Below are 27,210 nucleotides of genomic sequence, written 5' to 3' on the forward strand. Positions count from 1 at the left end.
GGTCTAATTTCTAAATAAATTATTTGAATTTGTTGGAGCTATTGCAGAAGTAGAATTAGTGAGATTTATTATATTTAAAGGACCGTTTTGCTTGCCCTAATAAGTGCCCGCGTATCCCGCTTAACGTCGTGTCCGGTCTGAACCGGTTTAAGTCGGTCAGTGGCACTCGCCCTTGCAAGTCACAAGTACAAGTTACAACTTGCACGTGATCACTCACGCTCGACTTGATTTTATGGGCATTTCTTCGGAGGAAACTAAAATGTATTTAAATGCCGTCATAGGTATTTTAGCTTCGCTCTAGTGGGAATTTTTAAGATAAAACATAGCCTATAGCAATCGTAGATATTGTAGGTACCTTTCTAGTGGTGAGAAATGTTTTAGTAGTTTCGGAGATTACCCTCCTCAAACATACAAACTCACAAACGCTTACTTACCTCTTTATAATAATAGTACTTATAAGTAGACGTATAGGCCACGTTATGGGTGGTTCGCAGAGCGTTCATTCATTCAGCGGGCATTACAATCCGTCAATTTTCTTGAGGAAGTAATCATTTCCAAAATCAATCATTCATAAATAAAATTGACATTACCACAGTACAGAGTAATTAATGTAAAGTCATATAGTAAAATCTTGTCTTTGTTAAAATTTTTAAAGTGTATATCGCTCTGCGAACCACCCAATACAAGCTTTTATGTAATGAAGTTAAATGCTTCGGGTGGAATCTTGCAAGTCGGTGTAATTTTGTACACGCGTTTAGTTCGGATGACAATAGGTACATTATTGCATGATCGTGATCGTGTACCCAGGATCGATTATCAACGAGGGAACTCCTCAGCGATTCACAACACGGACAGGATTTTTGCCAGGCGTTAAATGCAACAAGTTCTCTGTGACGACAATAACTTATGGCAAAAATTACATTTTTGTAAACAACTCAGAGCCATGCCCCATTGCTCCGTTGCGTCTGCACTTCGATCTTAGGCGGACGGTCTTAACCACTCGACTACCACCTCTTCCTACCTATTTAAAGCTTAAAATGTGAGATTTATATTAGTTTGAATGGTGAGAAAGCAAAGGTGTGTCTCGTAATTACGATCTGTCAATTTTCTTGAGGAAACAATCATTTACAAAATCAATCATTCATAAAATTGACACTAGCACAGTACAGATTAATTATTTAAAAGTGCGATAATAAAACTATGGATTCAGTAAGTACCTACATCGTACGGAGTAGGTACCTACCTACTAATTCAATGAATACAACTAATTCTTGTCTTCGTTGAAAATTTTTAATGACAGCGCGGCGGTCGAAATGCTCTGGGAAACAATAAAATGCGTTTATTAGACAAAAAAAAATGTACACAGTCAATAAAAACATCGACTCCCAACCTAGGGAAACCCTGTATCTTGGGAACCTGGAGTACCGTTCCTGTAAAGGTTTATTGTGGCACAGTGATCATACTACAGTATAATTGATTAGTAATATTATGTTGAGAACAAATTTTAAGTTAGTATCGGTAGCTACATATTAAGACAATTTAACACCACACTCAGAAGTCTAGTGGTAATGCTTCACTTGGTACATATTAAATACCTAGTACCGTTGCATTCACGGCACCACACATATGGGTGGTTGCAAGTGGACCATGTACAAATAACAGACAAATAACATTTAGCTACGACATCAACTGAAGATAGGTACTGAAAAACATTCCGGTTAGATAAGATCTGGCGCGAGTCAACCCCCGAGTTACTGGGGTATTATTTAATCTGTGCCGGAGACAACGCTTGTTCGACCAATCAACGCTTTCAACAAGACCTGCCCAATTAGTGAGGATACATATGTCAAAATCAAATCGAGTAAACATTTAGGAATACCTAACTGATTGTAAAGTTTGAAAGTGTAAATCTCTAGTGATTCGTAGGTACTAACTAGGTATACGAAACGTTCAAGCATTCGCGTTGGCATGTGTCTGAGTTTGGCGACAGTTTGGCAAAATAAGAAATTCATAAACAAAGATTTTACGTGGGTACCTACGTCTAGAGCTTAAAATCTAACTTTAGCGGCTTACGTCCAGTCAAATTTAACAAGCATAAATAATAATAAATAAAAATATAGGTATTAGGACAAATCACACAGATTGAGCTAGCCCCAAAGTAAGTTCGAGACTTGTGTTATGGGATACTAACTCAACGATACTATATTTTATAACATATACATATATAGATAAACATCCAAGACCCGGGCCAATCAGAAAAATATCATTTTCAATCATGACCCGACCGGGGATCGAACCCGGGACCTCTCGGTTCAGTGGCAAGAACTTTACCACTGCGCCACCGAGGTCATAAAATGAAACATGAAGAAAAAGAAATATTTTGATCCCAATAGGTACTACCTAGCTGTTATTACTGAAGCGGTTATAGGGTAACTATACAAAAAATATATGCAAATGTTAGACTCGTGCTATGGCCTATAGGTACCTATACCTACCTGGCTATTATTCCAACATGTATCAATAAAAAAATCACTTCTTTTTTTATGTACGAGACTCTCAATTCCGGTCAAGCAATGGAATCATTTTTATGTGACTTCCTACCTATTTCCTGTAAATCCCAACTACCTAATTCTACCCTACTAGATAATCTATCTATCTAATAATCCGTAGGTAACTATTATAAATGCGAAAGTTTGTGAGGATGTATGTGTGTATGTTTGTTACTCTTTCACGCAAAATCTACTGGACGGATTGTTATGAAATTTGGTACGCGGGTAGAATATAACCTGGAATAACACATAGGGTACTTTTTATCCCGGAATTCCCACGAGAGCGAAGCCCCAGGTCGCAGCTAGGATTATGAATGAGAAAGTAATTTTGTTACCTCTTCACCCATTATCTACTGGACCGATTGTTATAAAATTTGGAACACGGGTAGAAAATAACCTGGAACCTCCACGGGAGCGAAACCCCGGGGCGCAGCTAGTATGAAATATGTCTGTGAATTCTGTAACCCATAAACCCTATTGGTCTAAAATAACAATAGGGTTATGTGTATGTCACTACTGCATAAGTGTATGTAAAGAATATTTCGGCTAAAATACAATTAAAAAGGTATCTGCATAATATTTGGCTTGTAAGATTCTAACTAGAAAGAAAAGCTTCATTTAACAAAAAGTACCGCCAATTTAACAATTAGTTAGTTGATAAATAATGTAAATACTTACAGCGTCCGTTGATACAAACAGCTGGTAAGAAAGTAGAATGCAAAAAAATTGGTCACAATTTACAAAAACTTTCACATTTCCAACATACACTTACTATAACGTCACACATATACAAAAAACACATGCACTGTCAAATAATAAATAAGAGTTTCTGTGTTAAATATTTGACGTTTAAACAGTTTGTGATACTTTAGAAATAAATAAAAGTTTCAATTTGATTTTTCAAAATGGCTAACACACGCTCTTCCGTATAGTATTTTCACCGACTGACGATTCGTTCACAAAATGTTACAACCGGAGCTGTGGGTGAAAGGGACAGCGCATACGAATTCAATACGACAAAGCGGGACAGATATAGGGTGTCATGTAGCGGTAATTTTTTTCTCCTTTCGCGCGTCAACTTTCTAAAACGCCTGAGGAGTTCTATCGAAGTGTTTGGACAATCTCAACTTTGTAAGATTTGGACATTTTGTTGTTTGGAATAGAAATAAAACAAAATTATAATCTAAAAATCGGATTTAAATTTACAAAAAATAACTTTATAAAAGTAGGTGTGACATCATCAATAGTGTCATCCAATCACTAAATTCACCATTGCAAAATATGGCTCGTTGGTCTAGGGGTATGATTCTCGCTTCGGGTGCGAGAGGTCCCGGGTTCAAATCCCGGACGAGCCCGTAGCATTGCTACTTTTTGTTCAGCTTGTGAGAAGGTTTTTTTATTATTTTGGTTTATTATACATTTTTTTAGAAGTATTTTTATACATTTATTTATTGTGCCTAGGGTATGCCTCATAGCCTATTTCCATATTTTTTTTCTTGACTTTTTCCATGCTTGTTCATTGTTCATTTTTACTAGCTATTCTGCAACCAGATGGCGTAACTACGAACAAAAATGTAGTACTTCCTAAATTCATTAGGTGGCGTAAATGGCGTTGTTTATATTTTTTTATTTTGAAATACTTCTCTTCTCAGAAGATTTGTTAGTTTTTTCGGAAAAGTGCAAATATGTATTTTTATATATTTAATAAAATCTAAAATAGTTACCGGTGATTCGTTTCACTGAACAACAAACACAAACAGCTGTTACTTGACATCTGCCGCTTGGAAAGTTCATTGACATTAGAATAGTGATGTACCTGTTTCCGATACGCTTCCAATACTTTTTGTTTCAAGACACCCAGTAATTGTCTACGGAATAATAAATAATAGGTAATTATTTAAGAATACTCCATGTTTATGTCCGTGATATACTTATGTTCGATATTATTTATTGAATATATGTATATATATATATATATATATATATATAATACAATAAAATTAAATAACTATGCTCACTTATAAAAGCAAGCATATTAATAAATTTCAATATTTTTTATCACTTTGAATCAATTATTAAAGTAGCTCATTAAGTACTTTCAATTATGATTTCATTATGATATTGCATATTCTGCCTGGCTGCCCAACCAAGCCACACAAAACACTCCAGAATCCCAAGCCCAAGCGGCATGTATTTGTTTGCACAACACTAGTGTAGGACGTGAAGTAAAAAAAGACGCTTTCTCGTGTTTTGTATTTGTTTTGTTACGATTTTATTTTAATAACTGCTATTTACTCCTAATTAAACGTAATTTTTGCTATACCCTTTAAGTTTTGAAGCAAATAATGCTTGTAAATTAGCAAATACAGTGAAAAAGATTAAAAAAAGTGGCAAAAATGTCTAGTTCTCGGGACATTTCTCATAGTCCGTCGTCTATAGCTTCAGATGTGAGCTCCCTGTTCCAGAACCCGAAGAAATATGAAGAACTCAATGTTATTGGCACCGGTAAGCTCCTATTTCGCCCATGTGCCGGTATTATAACCCTGTTATTTTCGCGGGTGATTTAAATATTTACTAACACATGCTATTTACGATGGAAAATTTCAAATTTTATGTAGTACTAGCATCCCGTCCCGGCTTTGCTCGGGTAAATACATAATAAATTGTACACCTGAACCTTCCTCAAGAACCACATCCATTGGTGAAAACCGCATGAAAATCCGTGCAGAAATTTTTGATTTTTTGAGTTTATAGCGAACCACAGACCATTTAAAATGGTCTGTCTCGCGAACGTACAGACTAACAGACTAACGCGGCAGAGAACTTATAATATGTAAGGATTAACCTGACTAATAATTGGCTTAGCTTTAGAGCAGAATAAAAAGTAGTATTTGTACTATGCCTTCATGTCCTTTAAACCTATTGCTGGTTGATTAAAAGATCCCACATGGGATAAGTCCGCCCTTGTCATTACATGTTGTATTAATTTTAATTGATGTATTTATTTTCGTGCAAAATTATTACAAACAAACATGTCTTTCTTACTGCTTGCCCGGAAGAGATCCCTCCATGGGACAAGTCCGTCATCGCTGTTTCAATTTTAACACTTTGGGTACATTACACTGAAAGAAAGAATAATTAATACTTCCTATATTATTTTAGGTGCATACGGCACGGTCTACAAAGCGAGGGACCTTCACAACGGCGGGCAAGTCGTAGCTATGAAGAAGGTGAAAGTAGCCATAACAGAAGACGGAATACCGCTGTCCACACTCAGAGAAATTGCTTTATTGAGACAGCTCGAGGCTTATAGGCACCCTAATATTGTCAGGTGGGTTTTAAATGTTTTATTTTTGAAGTAGCGGTCCGTCCAGGTTTCGCTAATAGATTATACATATTGGGACAATGAAATCTAGTGCAAAGTGTAGACAAAAAAGTTGGAAAGCAAACCCTATGCTGTAGAAGTATCCGGGAATATGGTCAGATAAGAGAGATTTATTTCCATTTTTTTTTTGTTTTGCCGAGGTTGGAACTAGGGTAAACAGCCAGTCCTCTCAAACTATCGATTGTTGAATGGAAGAGATCCCTTCACGGGATAAGTCCGCCATGGGATGAGACAATAAACACAAAATGTTTATTGTCTTATGTATGTTTGTATTTATTGTCTTATGTTATGTATTGTATGTGTTTTTAACTTGTGCTCTTTGTATAATAAAGATAGTCTTATTAGTTGATGAGTTGATAAAACCAAAAGGAAAGAAGTTTATTTTGTCTGATCTGTTGGTCAAAGGAAGTAGGACCACATGGCCCCAGAAGGATGTTATAAACAAACAAATGTTTATTTATTAGCTGTCTTGCTATGCTGGCTTGATGTCATCAAGGATGATATGCGTGCGAGTGATCTGACAACCGGAGATGCCAATAGCCGACCCTGGGCTCCGACGCTCAAGGGCTGAGGAAGTAAGATGGAAGAGAGAAATATTTATTTTTCTCAGACTGCTGGACGTCTGCCACGGCGCCCCCTCGGTGGAGCGTGACCAGCAGCTGCTTCTGTACCTGGTGTTTGAGCACGTGGAGCAAGACCTGGAGTCGTATTTGAAGAGGGCGCCCGGACCACTCTCTGAGAACAGGATACGAGTGAGTATACACATATGTGGTGATACATAATACTGTGAATCTTTACATATCTAAGGATATCTCCTAACTGACATTGTAAACTGAGATGAAGTTAGTGTGTCACCTCTTCACGCTCTATCTACTCGACCAATCTTCTTGAAATTTTGCATACATGTAGTTTGAAGTGTTGAGAAGGACATAGGGCACTTTCATCCCGGAAAAATAATTGTTCCCGTGGAAAAGTAACACGTGCGAAGGCGCGGGCAACAGCTATTGATGTATAGTAGCGGTGGTTGTGTAATGGTTAGGATGCCTGTGGATCAAAAGGTCCCAGGTTCGAATCCTACTCGTGCCACTTGAGTTTATATACCAATCTGACTCGTGTATAGTAGTTTTCATCGACCACCACTTGCTTCCGGTGAAGGAAACTTACACACTTGTTGATTATTAACTTGTGTTTGAAATGGAGAAGGCAATAGCAAACCACTCCATTAATAGTGCCAAGAAAGTTGTGTGTGTCCTGACGTCAACCCTTGGAAATGCTATTGTAGCCTATCAGCTGCTGAGGCTTAGTCCCCTTGTACAATATCCACGGGAGGATATAGTGGTCACATTCTAATGCGGAACCACACCCCATAAGGTACAATTTAATAAATGTACCTAAACGCAAATATTATCTGTATATGTCTATTATCTGTATTGCCTATTATCTGTATACGCCAGTTACTTCGTAGCTGTCACTTTTTTGACGTAAAATGCTGAAGTATGGCAACAATTTTGTATGGAATATGTTTAGTTTCACATTAATTGCGATTTGCGATTTATCTATTTACCAGCGGCCCTCGCTCGGGCAAAAACATAATAAATTACACCCCTAAACCTTCCTCAGGAACCACACTATATATTGGTGAAAACCGCATGAAAATCCATGCAGTAGTTTTTGAGTTCATCGCGAACATACAGACGCGTTAGAGGACTTTGTTTAATTATATGTAAAGAAGGATGCAAGCCTAAAATTAAGCAAAATATGATGTCTCCCAGTGCATGTCGCACGATATCCTGTCGGGCATCGACTTCCTGCACGCGCACCGCATCGTGCACCGCGACCTGAAGCCCCACAACCTGCTGGTGACCGCCTCCGGCCGAGTCAAACTGGCCGACTTCGGACTGGCCAAGACTTACGATACTGAAATGAAGTTGACCAGTGTGGTAAGAAGTGTTTTTTTTCTTCTGTTTTTCTGTCTCTCCTCGTGAAATTCAAATTCAAATAATTTATACAGAAATCAGACCTTCACAGGCACTTTTTCACAAGCTACAAACTACTGGCATTTCGGAACGACCACTGCTGAGAAGAAATGTCGAAAGAAACTCATTTGAACAGTGTTGGTCCCTATCATGCCAGAAGGGCTTACCATTATTGTTTTATACATTTTTTTTTCTAATAATATATAAAAGTACATAATGTACATAGTCAAAATTATATCAAAACAGGTTATGATTGTGAACCGAGTGCTGATAAAAAATATATATGATGTGAAACACAATTAATTACACAAAAATATATGAGAAATTAGATGACCATTTCCCTCTGGCAGCACCCGTTCACGAGTTGACGCATGGGTCAGCCAGCGAGTGCGTCTAACGTAATGACGTGAAGTGCCTATGAAGGTCTAATCCTAGCTATTATTGTAAACTAGCCTTCGCCTGCGGCTCCGCCCACGCGTATTTCGCACGGGACAGTTTTCGGGATGAAAAGAATATAGAACATGTATGCATAATTTCAAGAAAATTGATCACACTTAGTTGAACAAACTTAGTTTCACATTTATAATATTAGTTAGGATGAAAAAGTATGTTTGTTTGTTACCTCTTCACGCTCTATCCAATCATCTTATTGAAATTTTGCATACATGTAAAGTATACAGAAGGGTACCTTTTATCCCGGAAAATAATCGTTCGCGTGGGAAATTTACGCGGGCGTAGCCGCGGGCATAAGCAAGCTTCTGAACAAACGTTTTTACTTTAACTGTCCATTTATATATTGCAAGTTAAAGGTTAATAAGATATAGGATTCGAATTCAGTTCAGAACCAGATTAACTCTCGTTTCAGGTGGTAACACTATGGTATCGCCCACCGGAAGTCCTTCTCGGTGTATCATACAACACAGCGGTGGACGTTTGGTCGTGCGGCTGTGTACTCGCCCAACTTCACACCAGATCTCCATTGCTGCCGGGAACATCGGATTCCGATCAACTTCACTGCATATTCAGGTTTGTGTGTACTGGTTTCTTAGGCGATGTTGTTAGTATAACTATAAAAATGGTAGTAGAAATGTTTTGTTAGATGAGCAACGACCACAAACTTATTACGGCTTAGAATTGACAGTAGTGACTGATTTGGGTCTACTGGTTTCTTAGACCAAAATTGCGATATAACTATAGAACTTATGTAGACATGATGTATACATCAGGCAACGACCACAAACCAAATATTGGGCTTGAATAAGCAAGTTTTTTTTTATTGTTCAGACTAATTGGACGTCCGTCCCGCCGCGAGTGGCCGGACGCGGCGTCAGTGATGCCGGACAGCTTCCCGGACTATCCTCCAACTGATTTTGCCGATATATTCCCTAACATACACCCACACGCATTGGAACTTATACGGGTAAGTTTATTTACACTACAGTTTTTTTATAAAATTCAAATTCAAATCATTTATTCAGAAATTAGACCTTCACAGGCACTTTTTCTCGTCAATATTTATAGTTATTTCTCACAAGCTACAAACTACTGGCATTTCGGAACGACCACTGCTGAGAAGAAATGCCGAAAGAAACTCATTTGAACAGTGTTGGTCCCTATCATGCCAGATCGGCTTACCATTATTGTTTCTTACAATGTTTTTTTTTTCTTTCTAATAATATATAAAAGTACATAATGTACATAGTCAAAAGGTATATCAAAACAGGTTATGATTGTGATCCGAGTGCTGATTATAATATATATAGTTACTCGTAGGTAATTTTGAGAATTAATATTTCCATACTCGACTCTACCAATTCGCCTTGGGGCAAAAATACATATTTGTATTGTAACGCGGTAACTTTCCGTTACCGTTGGTCCGACTTTGATGAAATTTAAAAGGTATGTAGGATGTGCCAATAATTTTTTTGCCGTTTTTGTAATATTTACATTTTTTACAAATACAATTTGTAATATTTACTTACAAATGTGAACATGTTTGTTTGATCTTCTTTCACGTCAAAGTGGAGGTTTTTTGCCGCCATTTTGATTATGATTTGTGTGAAGATGAATGGAGGTATTTGAAGACCTCGGCGGCGCAGTGGTAAAGTGCTTGCCTCTGAACCGAGAGGTCCCGGGTTCGATCCCCGGTCGGGTCATGATGGAAAATGATCTTTTTCTGATTGGCCCGGGTCTTGGATGTTTATCTATATATGTATTTGTTATAAAATATAGTATCGTTGAGTTAGTATCCCATAACACAAGTCTTGAACTTACTTTGGGGCTAGCTCACTCTGTGTGATTTCTAATATATTTATTTATATCAAATAGCATTCCCTAGCAGGATTGTAATTGATGTCACCAATTGCAACACAGCCGAGTCTTAAAAATTGTAATATTCTTTACGTTGTCCCCGGGTTTCGCGGCGTCACAGTCTCTAATGCAACAAATAAAGCCAGCCAGTAATAGAAAAATCTTTGGTAGGACTTCAATAGGATAATTTATCCAACTGGCCTAATACGCAAACTTAAATTTATTTCATTTTTATTTACTACTAACTAGATTTTGCCCGCGGATTCGCCTGCATAAATTTTCCGTGATGAAAGGTATTCCCTATGTCCTCCGCACTTCAAAATACATATATGCAAAATTACAAGAAGATTGGTCGAGTAGATAGAGCGTGGAGGGGTAACAAAACTAACAAACAAAATTACTCTCGCATTTATAATACTAGCTGCGACCCGGGGCTTCGCTCCTAGTACCCTATGTGTTGTTCCAGGTTATATTCTACCCGTGTACCAAATTTCATAACAATCCGTCCAGTAGATTTCACGTGAATGAGTAACAAACATACATCCTCACAAACTTTCGCATTTATAATATTAGTAGAATTTGTTGTCCATCTAACAATTTAAGTCTTTTAGGTCTTAAGTCCACCTAGAGAAGCGGTGGTGGTGTAATGGTTAAGACGCCTGCCTGTGGATCGAAAGGTTTCAGGTTCGAATCCTACTCGTGCCACATGAGTTTGTAGTATAACAATCTGACTCATGTATAATAGTTTTAACCATCACTTGCTTCTGGTGAAGGGAAACATCGTGCGGAAACCTGCACACCGGTTGATTATTAACTTGTGTGTGAAATGGAGAAGGCAATGGCAAACCACTCCATTACTAATGCCAGGAAAGTTGTTGTGTGTGTTTAATTCCACGTAATGACCACGACCCTCAGCCATGAGGAATACGACTATGAAAAATATAGATTTTTTTTATGTAACATGGTGTGATTATGTGTTTTCTCCTCAGGGCATGTTAATATTCGACCCGACCAAACGACTCACCGCGTTAGATTGCCTCGAACACCCATACTTCACCGACGAGCCGTTGACGTAAGCCCACGGCGCCCACTGTTGGGATTAAGTTAAGCTCAGAGATTCTCAATATGTAATTAATATGATGCTACCGCGGGCGGACAAGCTTCATTAAATACTATAAATCAAAGTCACGTCAGATCTTTAAAATTACGCAACGAATTTTGTTGCGGCTTTTTTAATAGTTAAGAGTGATTCCAGTGTTTTAGTAATTTATTATGGTTTCACCCGAACGATGTCGAGGAAGAGCCATGCCCCATTGCTCAGTCGCGCTCCGTCGTTTTGGCGTCCGTCGACACACAACGCAGAAATTGTATGGAGATTCGACAAAATTCATAGAACATAAAAAGAGTTACAAAGTGCTCCGTCATTAATTCTGGTAAATCTGATCTTTTGTGATTAAAATAGGCTAGTACATATGTTCCTAAATGCCACCCATCTTTATAGGTTAAGTAAGAGTCATGTCCCATTGCTCCGTTGCGCCCCGTCACGTTGGCGTTCGTCGAGAGACAACGCAGGTATTGCATGAAAATTCTACGTACGTCAACACATGTCAATGTTAAAACCTGAAGAAAACAACGGAACCGCGACTACTGAGCAATGGGGCATGGCTCTCATAGTCTTAGTGCCTTTCTAGTGTCTTCAAATTGAATAATCGTTTTGTTGTAACAAAAAATGCAAGTTCGTATCTCATTATACTGCCATCTATCCAAGTCTTTCTGAACTAACACTAGTGTCTCATAAGTTCAATATATAAGCAATAGATGGCGTTGTTGAATATTGTTGATTATTATCAACAAATTATTTTTATAATTAATTAAGTACACACACTGTTTCGTGATTGTTATTAGATATTAATGATAAGTACCTACATATATTTTTGTACGGTTTATTAAGTATTTTTTCAATGTTATTGTGTAAAAATTAAGTATTTTTGTATGATGGAAATATACAATATTCACTAAATTATCTTGTTTTTCTTCTTATTAAATAACCAAGTATCCGTTGCCCGCGACTCCTTTCGTAACAAAAAAACAGCATATTTTTATTTATGTACACAAACTTATGCCGACGATATGAATTACATATTAAATCACTCCCCAAATATCTCAAAAACTACAACAGAAGTTGCTTTTTTTTAAAAATTTTATCATGTCTGTGTATCTGTATGTTTGTCCGCGGCATCGTAACAGCCAAACGGCTCAACCGATTTTGATCTCCTTTCTTTTATCTGTAAGAGAATTTAATCGAGAGTGTCCCTAGCTATGTCTGCAAAATGTATGTTCGTTCAGGCGTTTGAAAACCGTCAGATCTTTTCTAGCTAATGAGATTATGCCAGCAACGTCGACGTCGAGTATATCTTACTTTTTTTGAATTCAAATTCAAATCATTAAGAAATTAGAACTTCTCACTGAAATAGAAATATATATTAGGACAAATCACACAGATTGAGCTAGCCCCAAAGTAAGTTCGAGTCTTGTGTTATGGGATACTAACTCAACGATACTATATTTTATAACAAATTCATATATAGATAAACATCAAAGACCCGGGCCAATCAGAAAAAGATCATTTTCCATCATGACCCGACCGGGGATCGAACCCGGGACCTCTCGGTTCAGAGGCAAGCACTTTACCACTGCGCCACCGAGGTCGTCACTGGCATTTTTTCACGTCAATTTTTATATTAAATAGTAATTTCTCACAAGCTACAATCTACTGGCATTTCGGAACGCCCACTGCTGAGAAGAAATGCCGAAAGAAACTCATTTGAACAGTGTTGGTCCCTATCATGCCAGATCGGCTTACCATTATTGTTTCTTACATATTTTTTTCTAATAATATATAAAAGTACGTAATGTACATAGTCAAAAGTATATCAAAACAGGTTATGATTGTGATCTGAGTGCTAATAAAATATATAAATATATATCGATGTAAAACACAACTTAAACAAAAATATATGTGAGAAACGAGTTTGTTTTTATTTACTCTGTTATTAATTGCAAGGATCTGTAATTGGTTTATCCAGCTTTTTAATCATCCAAATAAATAAAAATGACTACTAATTTAAATAAATGAATTATTGTGAGAATCAATGTAAACAAAAACCCGAGAATGAAGGAGAAAGCTCGACAATAAACTACACGCAACCGTTTCGCCTGTCTACACAGAGTCATTATGCAGATCGGACTAAGATTGTATCGGAGCAATATAGATAGATTACAAATCTCCTTTTTATATCTAATTAGATTTTGCCCGCGGAAATTTCCCGGGAACAGTTATTTTTCCGGGATGAAAAGTATCCTATGCCCTTCTCCGTACTTCAAACTACATGTATGCAAAATTTCAAGAAGATTGGTTGAGTAGATAGAGCGTGAAGAGGTAACAAACTTACTTTCGCATTTGTAATACTATCTGCGCCCGGGGCTTCGCTCCCGTGGGAGTTTCGGGATAAAAAGTACCCTATGAGTTATTCCAGGTTATATTCTACCCGCGTACCAAATTTCGTAACAATCCGTCCAGTAGATTCTGCGTGAAAGAGTAACAAACATACATACGCACATGCAGCCTAACAATCTTTCGCAATAATATTAGTATGATAAAGTCCATTTTAGATACTTACGATATGACCTCAGCCTTCTCCCTTTTTAGGTTTATGCCCGTAATAAACGTGTAGTACAAGGATATACATATACATATGCATAATTTACTTGCATTCTTCTTATAAACCTTATATACTCACTTATTTCTTACTAAAAATTATTTTTTACTTTACTTCGACGACCTCTGAACCGAGAGGTTCAATCCCCGGTCGGGTCATGACGGAAAATGATCTTTTTCTGATTGGCCCGGGTCTTGGATGTTTACCTTTATATATGTATTTGTTATAAAATATAGTATCGTTGAGTTAGTATCTCATAACACAAGTCTCGAACTTACCTTGGAGCTCGCTCAATCTGTGTGATTTGAAACCTAATATTTATTTATTTAAAAGTTACTTACGATAACTCGAAACTAGATTTCGCGGGATATATGAAATAGTTATGACAGACACGGCAGTCGTATATTCCTAATACATCCATCATCATCATATCGAGTGTGTTATTGCTAACACTGGTGTCAGATTTTGTTCAAGTCGCCTAAAGGCATCTGACATGACTTACGACACTCATAGTAAATATACGCAGCGTTCACGCATTCGCGTCGGCATGTGTCAGAGTTCGGCAACATTGTGGAGCTGATAGTCACGAGACAAGTTTAAATAACGCTGGTTTTCAAGATCTGATTGGATATGGTGGATGGCACTAAATAATAAACATTAAAAAGCACCACTCAACGGCCCGCACTAACCAATAAGCTTATATATCGCGGATCCGATGGACAAACACAAAAAATACACACCCAGAATCTCAAATACAAATATTTACCCGCGCTGGGAATCGAACCCAGGAGCTACAGATAGCGGACGGGCGTGGTGACGCGTCGTCAAATATATATTTCTACTAAATGCGCCTCGGGGCTTCGCTCCCGCGGGAATTTCGTGATAAAATGTACCCTATGTGTTATTCCAGGTGAATATCTACCCGTATAGGTAGCAAATTTCATAATAATCGCTCCAGTAGATGCGTGAAGAAGTAACAAACTTTCGCATTTATAATATTAGTTGGGATTTCAATCACCTCAACGTAAAATGGATATTTTGTTGTACTTTCGGAGTGCTAAAACTTAGGTAGGTGGCTAACCGGTCGAACCAGCCTGGAGTCTAGACATTCTTACATCCTATATAACTAAGCATAACGCAAAAACAATCCGGTTCTAGTATTGCACGCGCCCCCGGGGCGTGATATCTAAGGCGCCCCCTACTTCTAGGCATTAGGGTCAAGTGTCAGGTCCCTACCTACTTCTCTACAGTTCTTCTGTATTTCAGTCGTGTCGTAAAACGGCACTGTGGAACCATCCTTCAATTCAGCGAACTGTGTCCGCTTTTATGATACGTGACAAAAAATCATGCACGAGCAGTAAAACGTTGAGGAGTTCTCTCGTCGGGAGCCGATCCTGGGTGCACCTTCATGTCACGCATACCATAATCGTGCATTGCCATGGGACATTGAAGTACTTGAAGTGCGGCTACTGCGGCTAGCCCTCGCAAATAACGCGAAAACCCTAGCAATTAAAGGAAGAAGAGCAAAGAGTCGCTGTTCATTCTTTGCTAAGTACAGACATACAAATTTGTACGGAACTCTTAGTACACTAGTCCAAATTGCTAAATAAAATCGTTATTCCGAAATAAATATGATGTTATAATATACCGTATCACAATACCGGTAGATACTACTTTTAGTAAGTACCTACTTAGTAGTAAAGTCTCCAACTGAAAATCAGTGTATTGCTCCTAGAGTAATAACATCACTGAGTTGTGGCCTGTTTAGATTACTGCAGCACACACACCCATAATCACTTTTTGTATTTACCCAGGTTTTTTTTTAAATCTTAATTTTCTTTTTTGGTTATTATGTGTGTGTCTGTAGTTTTTTAATAAACTTATTTCTATTCTCATTCTATTTCTATTATACCGATAATTTTCCGGTCGTATACAGCGCGATCGTTTCTAAAAGCCTGTGGCGCCCTTTTACATCCAACGCCCTGGGTGGTTGCCAACCGCGCCCGACCCTGACGCCGGTACCTGCAAAAACAGGTACAAGTACAGTCTACAACCAAATTTAATAGCAAATTCACGCGAATCATTGATTCTGTACAGCTAAATGATCTGTGGTCAGCATCCAAGGTAATACTCAGAGCGTATCGACCGCTGCAGCCGCGCTATCATTACGATCCGTCAATTTTCCTGAGGAAGAAATCATTTCCAAAAATGAATCATTCATAAAATTTACATTATCAGAGTACCGATTAATGATTTTAAAGTCAGATAGTAAAAGTAATTCTTGTCTTTGTTAAAATTTGAACCATTGTAATGACAGCGCAGCCGCAGCTGTCGAAACGCTCTGCGTACCCTTAAGCGTTGTCCCGTTTCCTCCGCAGCAGTTAGCGTTGGAGCCCAGAATCAGTTTTCTTACTTTTCTCCTCCACTTCACAAACAACTTTGTGTTTGTAACAAACATTTCGATGCAAGGTACATATTGCTATATTATAGTATTTGTTCGCGCATCACGCGAAAATAACTGGATGGAATTTGATGCGGCTTTCACAGCTGTATTGGGGATAGTATAAATTAAAATCTGGTATAGGTTTCATCGCGATACGTTGCTTAGAACCAGAGATATTAACAATGATAAGCTATGAGCGGGACACACGAAATTAAAGCGAGCGAAGCGCGGCCAAAACTAATAAATTAATAATGACGTAATGGCGGCGCTAGTGTGCAACTAAAATAGGGTCTTATCTGCAGTAGACTGTACCCAGCTTATGTAACCAAACCAGTTCTAATAACTGTTTATAAGTACATAGGTACCTACAATAAATTCATGAACTAATTGGGACTAAAAGATGCATATCCTTCTAATAATTTTAATGAAGGTTGCAAAAAAAAAAAACAAATTTTCTCAGTTTTTATATCTGTGGTTCTGTGTCTATTTGTTTTGTAAACTAGCCTTTGCCCGCGGCTTCGCCCGCGTAACGTGTATTTGAAACAACCATGATTTTCGTATACATTACGTATTAACTATGTTAGGTAAGTACTTAAATCATATTTATTTTTATAAAACATTAAAAAATTATATATTTTTTTTTTACAAAATTTACAATTATAAATAATAGAGAGATTCCAGCTCGTCGCCGCTTGGAAGGGTTCCAAGAACGCTGGCAGCATTACCCCTGTGAACCGCTATATGGCAATCCTCTGTGCAAAGTAACTGCCCGCCCTTTACCTCACGGAGACGCGCTGAAATCTCAGACAAAAAGGATTTTGCCTCAGGACCGGCCCACGGGCCCATCGTCTCAACAGCAAAGGGCACAAAAATGTAGCTAGACTCCCAAGTCACCATATTATCTTCTTGCGTATGTACTATAAATAAAATTGTTCAATTAAAACGACATTTGATTATCGACTTTCATTATGTGAATACATTTATACATTTCAGACAGTTACAGAGTAGGTTGGTACCTAATCGATTATTTTACGTTATTGAAAGCAATAGAGACAAGAAGGGGAAAGATGTTTGGCCACCTTATACGACACGACAACTTTATGAAATATCTGATTGAAGGAAAACTCGAAGCAAGAAGAGGAAAAGGAAAGCCGAGAAGGGCATTCCTGGATGAAATAAAAGAGAAGGCGGAGCTCGTGTCGTGTAGGGAGGTGACATCGGTGGCCGAGGACAGAATTAGATGGAAAACGCTCCACCGACAAGAACAAAGTTCTTAAATTAATTGATGATGAGGTACCAGATTGCATTTTTTTTTTTAATTTTAAAGCCAAATTTCTTTTTCGTGTAAATTGCAGAGTAAAAACAAAACGCCAAAAGTGATTATCGATATAATTTAATTTCACTTATATAAGTTAACCAGTCTATGAACTTGACAAATAAATTAAGTAGATACTTAGCTAATTTAATGTATACTATTATTATAAAGAGGTAAGCGTTTGTGAGTTTGTATGTTTGAGGCGGGTAATCTCCGAAACTACCGAATGGATTTCAAAAATTCTTTCACCATTAGGAAGGTACATTATCCAAGATTGCTCTATGGGCTATATTTTTTTCTCAGAATTCTCACGGGAGCGAAGCCCCGGGCAACATGTAGTATATAAGGCACTTACATGAATAGGTAACGTTATATTGGACCTTCACTTGTTATATAATAAGTTTTTTACAAAAATATCATTTCTGACCCAAGCTTTTATTGTCGTCAGTGAGATGTTATTTTCAATGTGTGACAAAACAATGATGTCCGTACGTTAAACCGTTGAGGAGTTCCCACGCCTGGAACCGTTCTTGGATGCACCATCAGGTTATGTTCATCATAATAAAGCATTGTATTCCAAACTAAACGTGACTACAAAATTCCAGCTTAATTGGTTTAAGATATCTGCTTCAAGTTTGACTTGCAAGATTCCACTCGAGACATAGGGACATAGTTACATAGCACGGTTAACAAAAACTTTTAAAATCCCTGGAGTTCCCTATATAGGTACAATATATAGATATAGTTCTTTACCGGAATCTACATTTTTACCAAAAAATACATTTTAAAACTGTGACTAACCTGTGTCGCGTGTTGTTGTAAGTTGCAAGCTTCATAGTTATATTGCAAATTAGATAAAAGCTTTAAAAACGTCAAATATCCCAGGAGTATACATAAGTGTACATAGAAGCGCTGGTGGTGTAATGGTTAAGACGCCCGCCTGTGGATCGAAAGGTCTCAGGTTCGAATCCTCCTAGTGCCACATGAGTTTGTATACCAATCTGACTCATGTATAGTAGTTATCATCGACCACCACTTGCTTCCGGTGAAGGAAAACATCGTGAGGAAACCTGCACACTGGTTGATTATTAACTTGTGTGTGAAATGGAGAAGGCAATGGCAAACCACTCCATTAATAATGACAAGAAAGTTGTTGTGTGTGTTTCATTCCACGTAATGACCACGACCCTCAGCTGTGTAATACGATTATGAAGAAAATACATAGTAGATATATTTAGTTCTTTACTAAAATCTCAATATTTAGGTACCAAAAATATATATAAAACTGTGACTAACCTTAACCCGTGTCGCGTGCTAACACCGGTAAAAAGCAAAAACTAAACCAGTTTACAATATGATCTTGGCTTGATTGAAACGTAACGATTTTGCGCAACGTCTGAAACAATTTATTGGTACACGGCCAAACAATAAAGTTAAGCAAAAAGGTCGAATTAATTAAAGTGAAATTGGTGAAAACGCTCTGTATAGGTATTTTGATTAATTTCTTTCAAGGCGTACTTATTTCTATAATACCCCTGGCCCCTGGCTGCTGGCGCTTGCGTCCCCAACCAGAAAATATATTTATTGGCAAAAATGACATTTTTAACACAAGCAATAATTTTGTCAGTGATGTCCATGCGGTAAACCCGTTGAGGAGTTCCCATGTTCGGAGCCGTTCATGGGTGCATCTTCTGGTCATGACTATCATAATAATGCGCATTATTGACATACAAACTAAAAGTGTGTACAAAAATTTAGCTCAATCGGTTGAAGATATCTGCTTTAAACTTAGTCGCGGGATTCCACCCGAGTCATAGGGGTATACATACATACATACATACATTGTAAGTTAAATGAAAGCTTGTATTAGGTCAGTCGACCCACGCATTACGGGGCTCAGTCGCAAAACGCCCTTTCGCAGAATATCGCGTCAGAGACTTAAAACTAGATTCTCCATTGGCATGATTTTATTGATATTATGCGATTACTTGCCACTAGACGCGGTGGGTAGTCGTAAAAGTCATGTCAGATGCCTTTAGGCGACTTGTACAAAAACTGACACTAGTGTTAGCAATTAACACACTCGAAAATAAGGAAAGATTGATATTATAAGGTGTACACTATAACTTTAGTAAACGTTTTTCCTTTTTTAGTACACTCCCACTACCGGCTTTAAAGCTACCTAGGTATTTAATTCGGATCTGTTATTTTTTCGTTTTTGTCTATGGATTCATAACGAAAAGAAATACTACTATTACTTCTACGATATTCGGTTATATGTATAATGTAACTTAAATAAAATTTAACAGTAAATTGATTATATCTAATCAATACTTAATAGGTATAAATCATTAATTGCCACGAAAATTCGCAATATTAATGAAACCTTATGATGCACCAGGTTTGAATATTTAAAAGAATATCTCAAGGCAAATACGAAGTATATTTTCTATTCAACACATTGAGATTAGTAACACTTCATTAATTTAAAATAGGTATAATTACTTATAGGTACCTATGTCTGTTGCATCTCGTCTAACAAAAATTAATTTTTGAAATAATCTCCACCAAAATTGTTTATAATCTAGATATCTTAATTAGTCCATATTGAGAACCATACACACACAAATAAACAATGCACATTTCTGTCAAGGGTTGATTGATTCGCGCGCTATCCACTCACTAAACAATGCAAATTTTAAAAAAACTAATCACTCTTGATTTTCACTTGTCTCTGGTGTTACGCTCTTGGCAAACTTGAAGATTTTCTCAAAATTAATATTGTTCTGGTTGTAAATTGTATGGTCAGGCGTGTCTCCCCAACTCACGCCTTCTGTTTCATTATACGGCTTTTCTATAGTTATTTCCGGTATTGGATTCAAAATGGCTTCCGATTGGACGCTGGGAGTCCTCATTTCTGTATTCGACATTTCCATAGACGCGCATCGATTCAAAAAATTCATCATCCGCTCTTTATAGAATTCGGAACTTGTGTCTGTGTTTTGCTTCTTATTATTTTCATTTTTTAAGTAAAAACCGTCGTCATTTTGCGCTAAAAATATCCGTTTTATCTTCTTACTCGGATAATGTTCGATTAAGTCTGGTTTTGTGTTGATTTTTGGGTTTCTGGGCATATTTTTCGGATCGTTCCCTTTGATTGTCGTCACAACGGATATACAATTGCCTCTTCTTGTGTTATTGTCATCTTTGTAATTATTTCTCATGCCTTTGTATGATATTTTTATGCTTAGTATCGACCAAAGTAATTCGAGGAATGCCGCTATCAAAATATTTATAGAGAGTACGTGTTTTGTAAACAGATGTGAAGAATCTTCCTCGTTCTCAGTCGAATTTAACGCCACGATCATATGAGAGCTGTTCTTTTCAATAACATCGCTGTGTTTTATAACAACAAAGTCTTTAAACGGCACTTGATCTTTGTAGAACTCGGTTATGTCCCCGTGTGTACTCGTAACAAACCATGTGACGATCATAACGAACGACGAAAATGATATAAGAGTTGATATTATTGATGCGACAAACAGCCATGTTATATTACGGTCAATATACCATCGTACGGAGGCTAAAATCGCAGCTATGCCTGCACACAATCCAAAAATTGTTATCAACCCGGGTGCAAGCACTAAAATATAGTTATTACTTTCCTTATCGTCGATTAAATCTGTTGAATTGTCGTTTTCTACGTTATTTAGCGTTAAATTCACGCTTTCTTCTTTATATGTTGGATTAGATACAGGACTAACTAAAGCAAGGCATGCTAATAAAAATGATGTGGCTGATAGTGCTATGTGGACCCAGGCTAGACCTGAAACCGTTGAAGCTGAATACCTCCTCTCAGAAGGATATAAATTCCTCGTATCAGGTTTAGTTTTCACTTTAATTGTGTACACGTCTTCCATTGTTTATGATTATAAGCAAATTTGACGGTTAATTGCGTCCTTGGCTTATTTCACAAATAAACCGCACTGAACTGTTCATTTGAGGTGAAAAAAAAACTGTTAATTTGTTCACATTATTGTTTAACACTCGCGTAATTTTGAATCGTTATTTTTAAAAATATGTAGTATTTAAGCGCGTACACGCGCGCTCACGGTGCTTGTCAAAATTGTACTGAGTGAAGTTGACGGTTGCGGGTTGCGGGCGGATTGCGCTGCTAACATAACACTGAACTATTTCATGGCATTTTGCATCTTATTACCATAACGTTGCAGATGATTTTGCTGTGTTTAATTTTAATAATGGCTACTGCTAGTTGTGACCTGAGTTTAGGCTATTATGGTACTAACGGTTAACGTCTAGCTATTCAATCAACTGTTTTTGTGGATTTGCAAAAAGTCCTCGAAACACAGATTGTCTAAGATTTTACTAAAACATAGTTATATTTTGTATTATCTATACCTGACTACTAAGTAGGTATAATAAAACTAACAATGTAGGTAGGATATAATGCAATGTTTGATGAGAATTGATGTTTGTCATAAAACAATTTTAGGAGCTTTGTAAATTGGTAAATGTATATCTACATTTACCAATTTACAAAGCTTAAGCTTTATACCTACTTACTAACATTATAAATGCGAAAGTTTGTGAGGATTTATGTGTGTATGTTTGTTTCTCTTTCACGCAAAATCTAGGTACTTACTTGATTGTTATGAAATTTTGTACACAGGTAGAGTATAACCTGGAATAACACATGGTATTTTTTATCCCGAAATTCCCACGAGTAATTTATATATTTTTTATTGTTATTTTTGTGCGGTAGGTACATAATTTTAATTGTAATTTTTAAAAGGAACCTAAATTGAAAACAAATTTTGAGTGAAAATGCATTAGTGTGATGAGCAAAACTTGACTGTGCGCACCCAGTATCGGCTTCCGACGAGGGAACTCCTAAACGGACACGGATATGATTTTTTGTCACATATTGAAGAGGGCTCTAAAACAATAAAAGCTTGTTTCGCTTAAAATAATGTTTACGATTAATTTTATTAAAAAAAAATATCTTAAAAGCTTAATAAAGTCTTTTTTGTAAAAATTCCGAAATTAGACCTTCGCAAGCACTTTTTCACATCAAGTTTTAAATTATATAATATATAGTTTGTAGCTTTTTGAGAAATACTATGTACCTATAGTATTTCTCAAAAAGCTACAAACTACTGGCATATCTCCACCCCGAAGCATGGTAAATTCTCATGAATGAATCATTCATTGTCAATTAAGTATTCTGCCTGTAGGCACACTTATTGTCTTAATGTTACAATGAACAATAGGTTGCGTTTGCGACAACTGTACTCATTTTTAACCCCCGACGCAAAAAGATTGGCGTTGTAAGTTAGACCGCTAAGTGTGTCTGTGTACGTGGCACCGTAGCTCATCAACGCGCGATCCGAATTGGATGCGGACCGAGATATTTTTTTTTACAAAAATGTGAATATTTCTAAAACGACTTAACCGATTTTGATGCCCGACGAACTTAAAAAAAATCTACACAGGATCCTACATACCTTTCAAATTTCATCAAAATCAGACTAACGCATAACGGTTCGAGAGTTATCGCGTTACAAACATACCTACATAGCAAGTTGACTTGTAGACCTCGCTCGCTTCGGTCGATTAAATTTTTTTGTCCAATGCGACCATTAGATTGTTACCAAAAGGTTACTAAAATTTTATAGCTAGGCAAAAATTACATAAAGTGAGTAATTTACCTACATTGTGAATCTCAATTAACAAAAAAAACGTGAGAAGTATTTAACCTTGGTCAGTGATGAGAATTTGTCTTGTGAGATGCTGACTAGAGAGGCTGTGTTCACTTAAAAGTGATTACATATGGCATTGAAAATTACGTCATTTATATATTCAACGACAGGTATTAAACGTGCACCCTTTTTATTTTTATAAGCGGTGGTGTAATGGTTAAGACGCCCGCCTGTGGATCGAAAGGTCTCAGGTCCGAATCCTACTCGTGCCACATGAGTTTGTATACCAATCTGACTCATGTATAGTAGTTTTCATCGTCCACTTGCTACCGATGAAGGGAACCTGCACACTGGTTGATTTTTATTAACTTGTGAAATGGAGAAGGCAATGGCAAACCACTCCATAAATAATGCCAAGAAAGTTGTTGTGTGTTTTTCATACCACATAATAACCACGACCCTCGGCCATGACGACTATGAAGAACAATATTATAAATCATTTAAAATTGCGCGATCACGGACACAAAACTTTTGATTCGATGGACTGACATGTCTTAAAGACAAAAGCCCCAAAATAAATTAAGATAAAAAAAAAAAAAAGAAATCATTTAAAACGACTGGTCTGAGCAATTGCGGGACATGGCTCTTAGTGTATGATGATTTAATTAACTGTTATCATTTTATAATTTCTTTATTAAGTGTTCGCAGAATTGATAGGGTTCGAAACACAGATTTACGTGCAAAACAGCAAGACAGCAACGCTCAATGTTTGCCGAACGCCGCCAGAGAGACGGGCACAGATCACCACAAATTGGGTTCCCGAAGGGCGCAGGCGTCGAGGTAGACCGCGAACAAGATGGCGGGATAATTTGTGACAGATTCCGGCGTGGTAGTGGGGGAGGCCTCAGCCATAAAATAAATTAAATGGACTTTTCAACCAAATTAAAATTTTCGTATAATACTAGTAATTGCCAGCTGCATTGTTACAGTATTTGAATTATAACAATTGATTTCGAATATGTTTAGTTATGTTTAATTAAAAAATCACTTGATTGCCAAACTTTGTATGACATAGTTTATTATAATATTATTTTAGTTTAAGAGACATACTTGGTAATAATAAAATGACAAGGGAATGTCTCAACTTCAGTTTTACCTCAGTCATTGTTTTTTTTTTGGAGACAACGCTGATTTTCAGAGACCCCTGTCCCTGAGATTTCGTGCGGGAGTTAATGTGTAACGAGGGCAAAAATATGTTACAAATTGAACATATTTTGTTACAATTTTCTGACCTTATCATGTACCCAAGGCTATTATTGACATACCTTGTCTGGTTCCTTAATAGCCGAAAGAAGACCGTTATAACGTTGACCCCAAAATGGGGTTATCAAAGCGAACGTTGATAGCTAACGGACGAATTTCAATTCAGACAATGACATGTTTAATAAGGACAATCAATTCACATCTATTTATAGGTATATATTTATATCACGAGTGTTGAGATGTAACTGAAACATCAGGATTTGACATATAAATTACTAGCTTCGCCCCGGGGCTTCGCTCCCATGAGAATTTCTGGACAAAAAGTACCCTATGTGTTATTCCAGGTTATATTCTACCAAATTTCATATAGGTAATCAATAATAAAATAAAGTGTCTTAAATGTGTTTGTTATTCAATCACCTAAAAACTACTACCTACAAAATTTCATTGAAACGTGTGATTCCCGCCCTAAAATAGGACCATCTCGTATCTTCTCACGGATCTAATACGTCGCTACATATATATGTATATATATTATAAATAATTATACTCGTTATTTGACAAAGATTGTTTATTTAGGGCTGGTAAATCACGAGCAATACATTTAAAAGTAACAACAGAGTAAAAAATGGCGGATGCCAGAATTTGTTTTTAAAGAAAAGAAACATCGCGCATGCGCGAGCTCGACGTCACAGCGCATGCGCGTAGACAATATTTTTACAGCTGATAAACAACAACAGCATACTCGAAAAGTGTTGACGGTCGGTCATTAAAACAGAAATCTTTAAAACTTCATTATTTTTCTGAGACCGCAGGCTTCCAGCTTTATATAGCCGCGAATGACGTCGCCGAGGACGAGAGAAAGTTCAAATTCAAATCATTTATTCAGAAATTAGACCTTCACAGGCACTTTTTCTCGTCAATTTTAATATTTATAGTTATTTCTCACAAGCTACAAACTACTGGCATTTCGGAACGCCCACTGCTGAGAAGAAATGCCGAAAGAAACTCATTTGAACAGTGTTGGTCCCTATCATGCCAGATCGGCTTACCATTATTGTTTCTTACAATGTTTTTTTTTCTAATAATATATAAAAGTACATAATTTACATAGTCAAAAGGTATATCAAAACAGGTTATGATTGTGATTCGAGTGCTGATTATAATATATATATATCGATGTGAAACACAAATAACTTACATGAAAATATATGAGAAACGAGATGACCAGTTCCCTCTGGCAGCACCCGTTCACGAGTTGACGCATGGGACAACCATCGCGTAGCTCAACCATAATAGAGGGAACTCACGACCCGGCCCACGACGCCACCACCAGATTGACCATTTGAGTGAGCATGACACACTCGATTCCCATGACTTCATAATTAAAATTCTTATTCGTCGAAATAGAAGTATAATTCAGACACTTGAAGATCACAAATCACGTACATGTTTTACAAATAAAATTTAAATGTCACAATATATGAATTATTATAACAAAAATAAAAATTATGAATAAAATAATAAAAAAACAGTAAAATAAAAATTAGGAGATCATGTGTGGAGTGGCAAAGTTGTCGGGAGGATCCATGCGTTTTTATCAGTCAAATAGGCGTTAATTGTGTAATACGCTTTATCCATTAAATTTTTCTTAACATAAGTTTTAAAGCCTTTGCAGGGAGTTTATAGAATAATTTTACACTTTGACCCACGAAAGACCGCCGAACCTTTTTAAGCCTGAATCTGTTCATACAAAGTTTGTGCTTATTTCTAGTGTGTACACTATTTACTTCGTTTAATTTTTTATATAAATGTAAATTTGATTTGACAAAAATAAGCACATCAAAGATATACTGACATACAACAGTGAGGATGTTAATTGATTTGAAGAGTTCTTGAAGAGAATCTCGAGGTTTTAACCCATAAATAAAACGGGTAGCTCTTTTCTGTAATACAAAATTTTTTCCTATGTCAGCTGCATTACCCCAAACTAATAGTCCGTAGGACATAATGCTATGAAAGTAGCTGAAATACACAAGTCTAGCTGTATCTATGTTCGTACACTGTCTGATCCTTCTCACTGCAAAAGCTGCCGTACTAAGTTTTTTGGCCGTGATTTCAATATGTTTATCCCACTTTAATTTGTCGTCCACAGTGATGCCCAGGAATTTAGTACTATGTACCCATTCCAGAGCTTTACCATTTACTGTTAAAGGTATAACATTGTGCGAGTTATTTAAGAGAGAAAATTTAATACATTTTGTCTTCTCTGTATTTAGAGCTAAGTTGTTGGTTGTAAACCAGTTAAGCACTACCGACATGCTATTACTTATAAAGTTATAGTTTTCACTTTTTCTATCGACTTTAAATAATAAGGATGTATCGTCTGCAAATAGAAAGAAAGAGAACTCATGACCTTCTCCATTCGCAGTCGGTTTAAACTGTGTCAATGACTTTGATATGAATTTTGTCACTTGATTGTAATCAATGACATAATTCTTCTCTAGAAATGTTAAATGTCGCAGTATGA

General features: G+C 36.9%; 3 protein-coding genes and 1 non-coding gene across 4 annotated transcripts in view; 2 read left to right on the top strand and 2 right to left on the bottom strand.

Annotated features, from left to right (window-relative positions):
• The window catches only part of pwn (pawn), a 38,551-nt gene extending 35,047 nt beyond the window's left edge, over window positions 1-3,504 (bottom strand). Inside the window, exon 1 of the mRNA XM_053765268.2 lies at window positions 3,228-3,504. The gene's annotated coding sequence lies outside the window, so the exon portion shown is untranslated. The remainder of the gene's footprint in view (window positions 1-3,227) is intronic.
• A 328-nt stretch (window positions 3,505-3,832) lies between these two features.
• On the top strand, window positions 3,833-3,904 carry TRNAP-CGG (transfer RNA proline (anticodon CGG)). The gene has a single exon. It is a non-coding gene; the product is annotated as a tRNA-Pro (tRNA).
• An 841-nt stretch (window positions 3,905-4,745) lies between these two features.
• Cdk4 (Cyclin-dependent kinase 4) lies at window positions 4,746-12,235 on the top strand. Its single transcript, XM_053765595.2, has 7 exons — window positions 4,746-5,054; window positions 5,712-5,880; window positions 6,545-6,686; window positions 7,707-7,874; window positions 8,776-8,936; window positions 9,195-9,330; window positions 11,210-12,235. The coding sequence occupies exons 1-7, from the start codon at window positions 4,946-4,948 to the stop codon at window positions 11,294-11,296; spliced, it is 972 nt and encodes a 323-aa protein (XP_053621570.1). The 5' UTR covers window positions 4,746-4,945; the 3' UTR covers window positions 11,297-12,235.
• Window positions 12,236-17,759: 5,524 nt separating this feature from the next.
• LOC128681508 (uncharacterized) lies at window positions 17,760-21,840 on the bottom strand. The gene has a single exon (XM_053765456.2). The coding sequence runs from the start codon at window positions 21,615-21,617 to the stop codon at window positions 20,409-20,411; it is 1,209 nt and encodes a 402-aa protein (XP_053621431.1). The 5' UTR covers window positions 21,618-21,840; the 3' UTR covers window positions 17,760-20,408.
• Between the last annotated feature and the right edge of the window lie 5,370 nt (window positions 21,841-27,210).

Source organism: Plodia interpunctella, chromosome 27 (genome assembly GCF_027563975.2).
Source record: "Plodia interpunctella isolate USDA-ARS_2022_Savannah chromosome 27, ilPloInte3.2, whole genome shotgun sequence".
NCBI lineage: Eukaryota > Metazoa > Arthropoda > Insecta > Lepidoptera > Pyralidae > Plodia > Plodia interpunctella.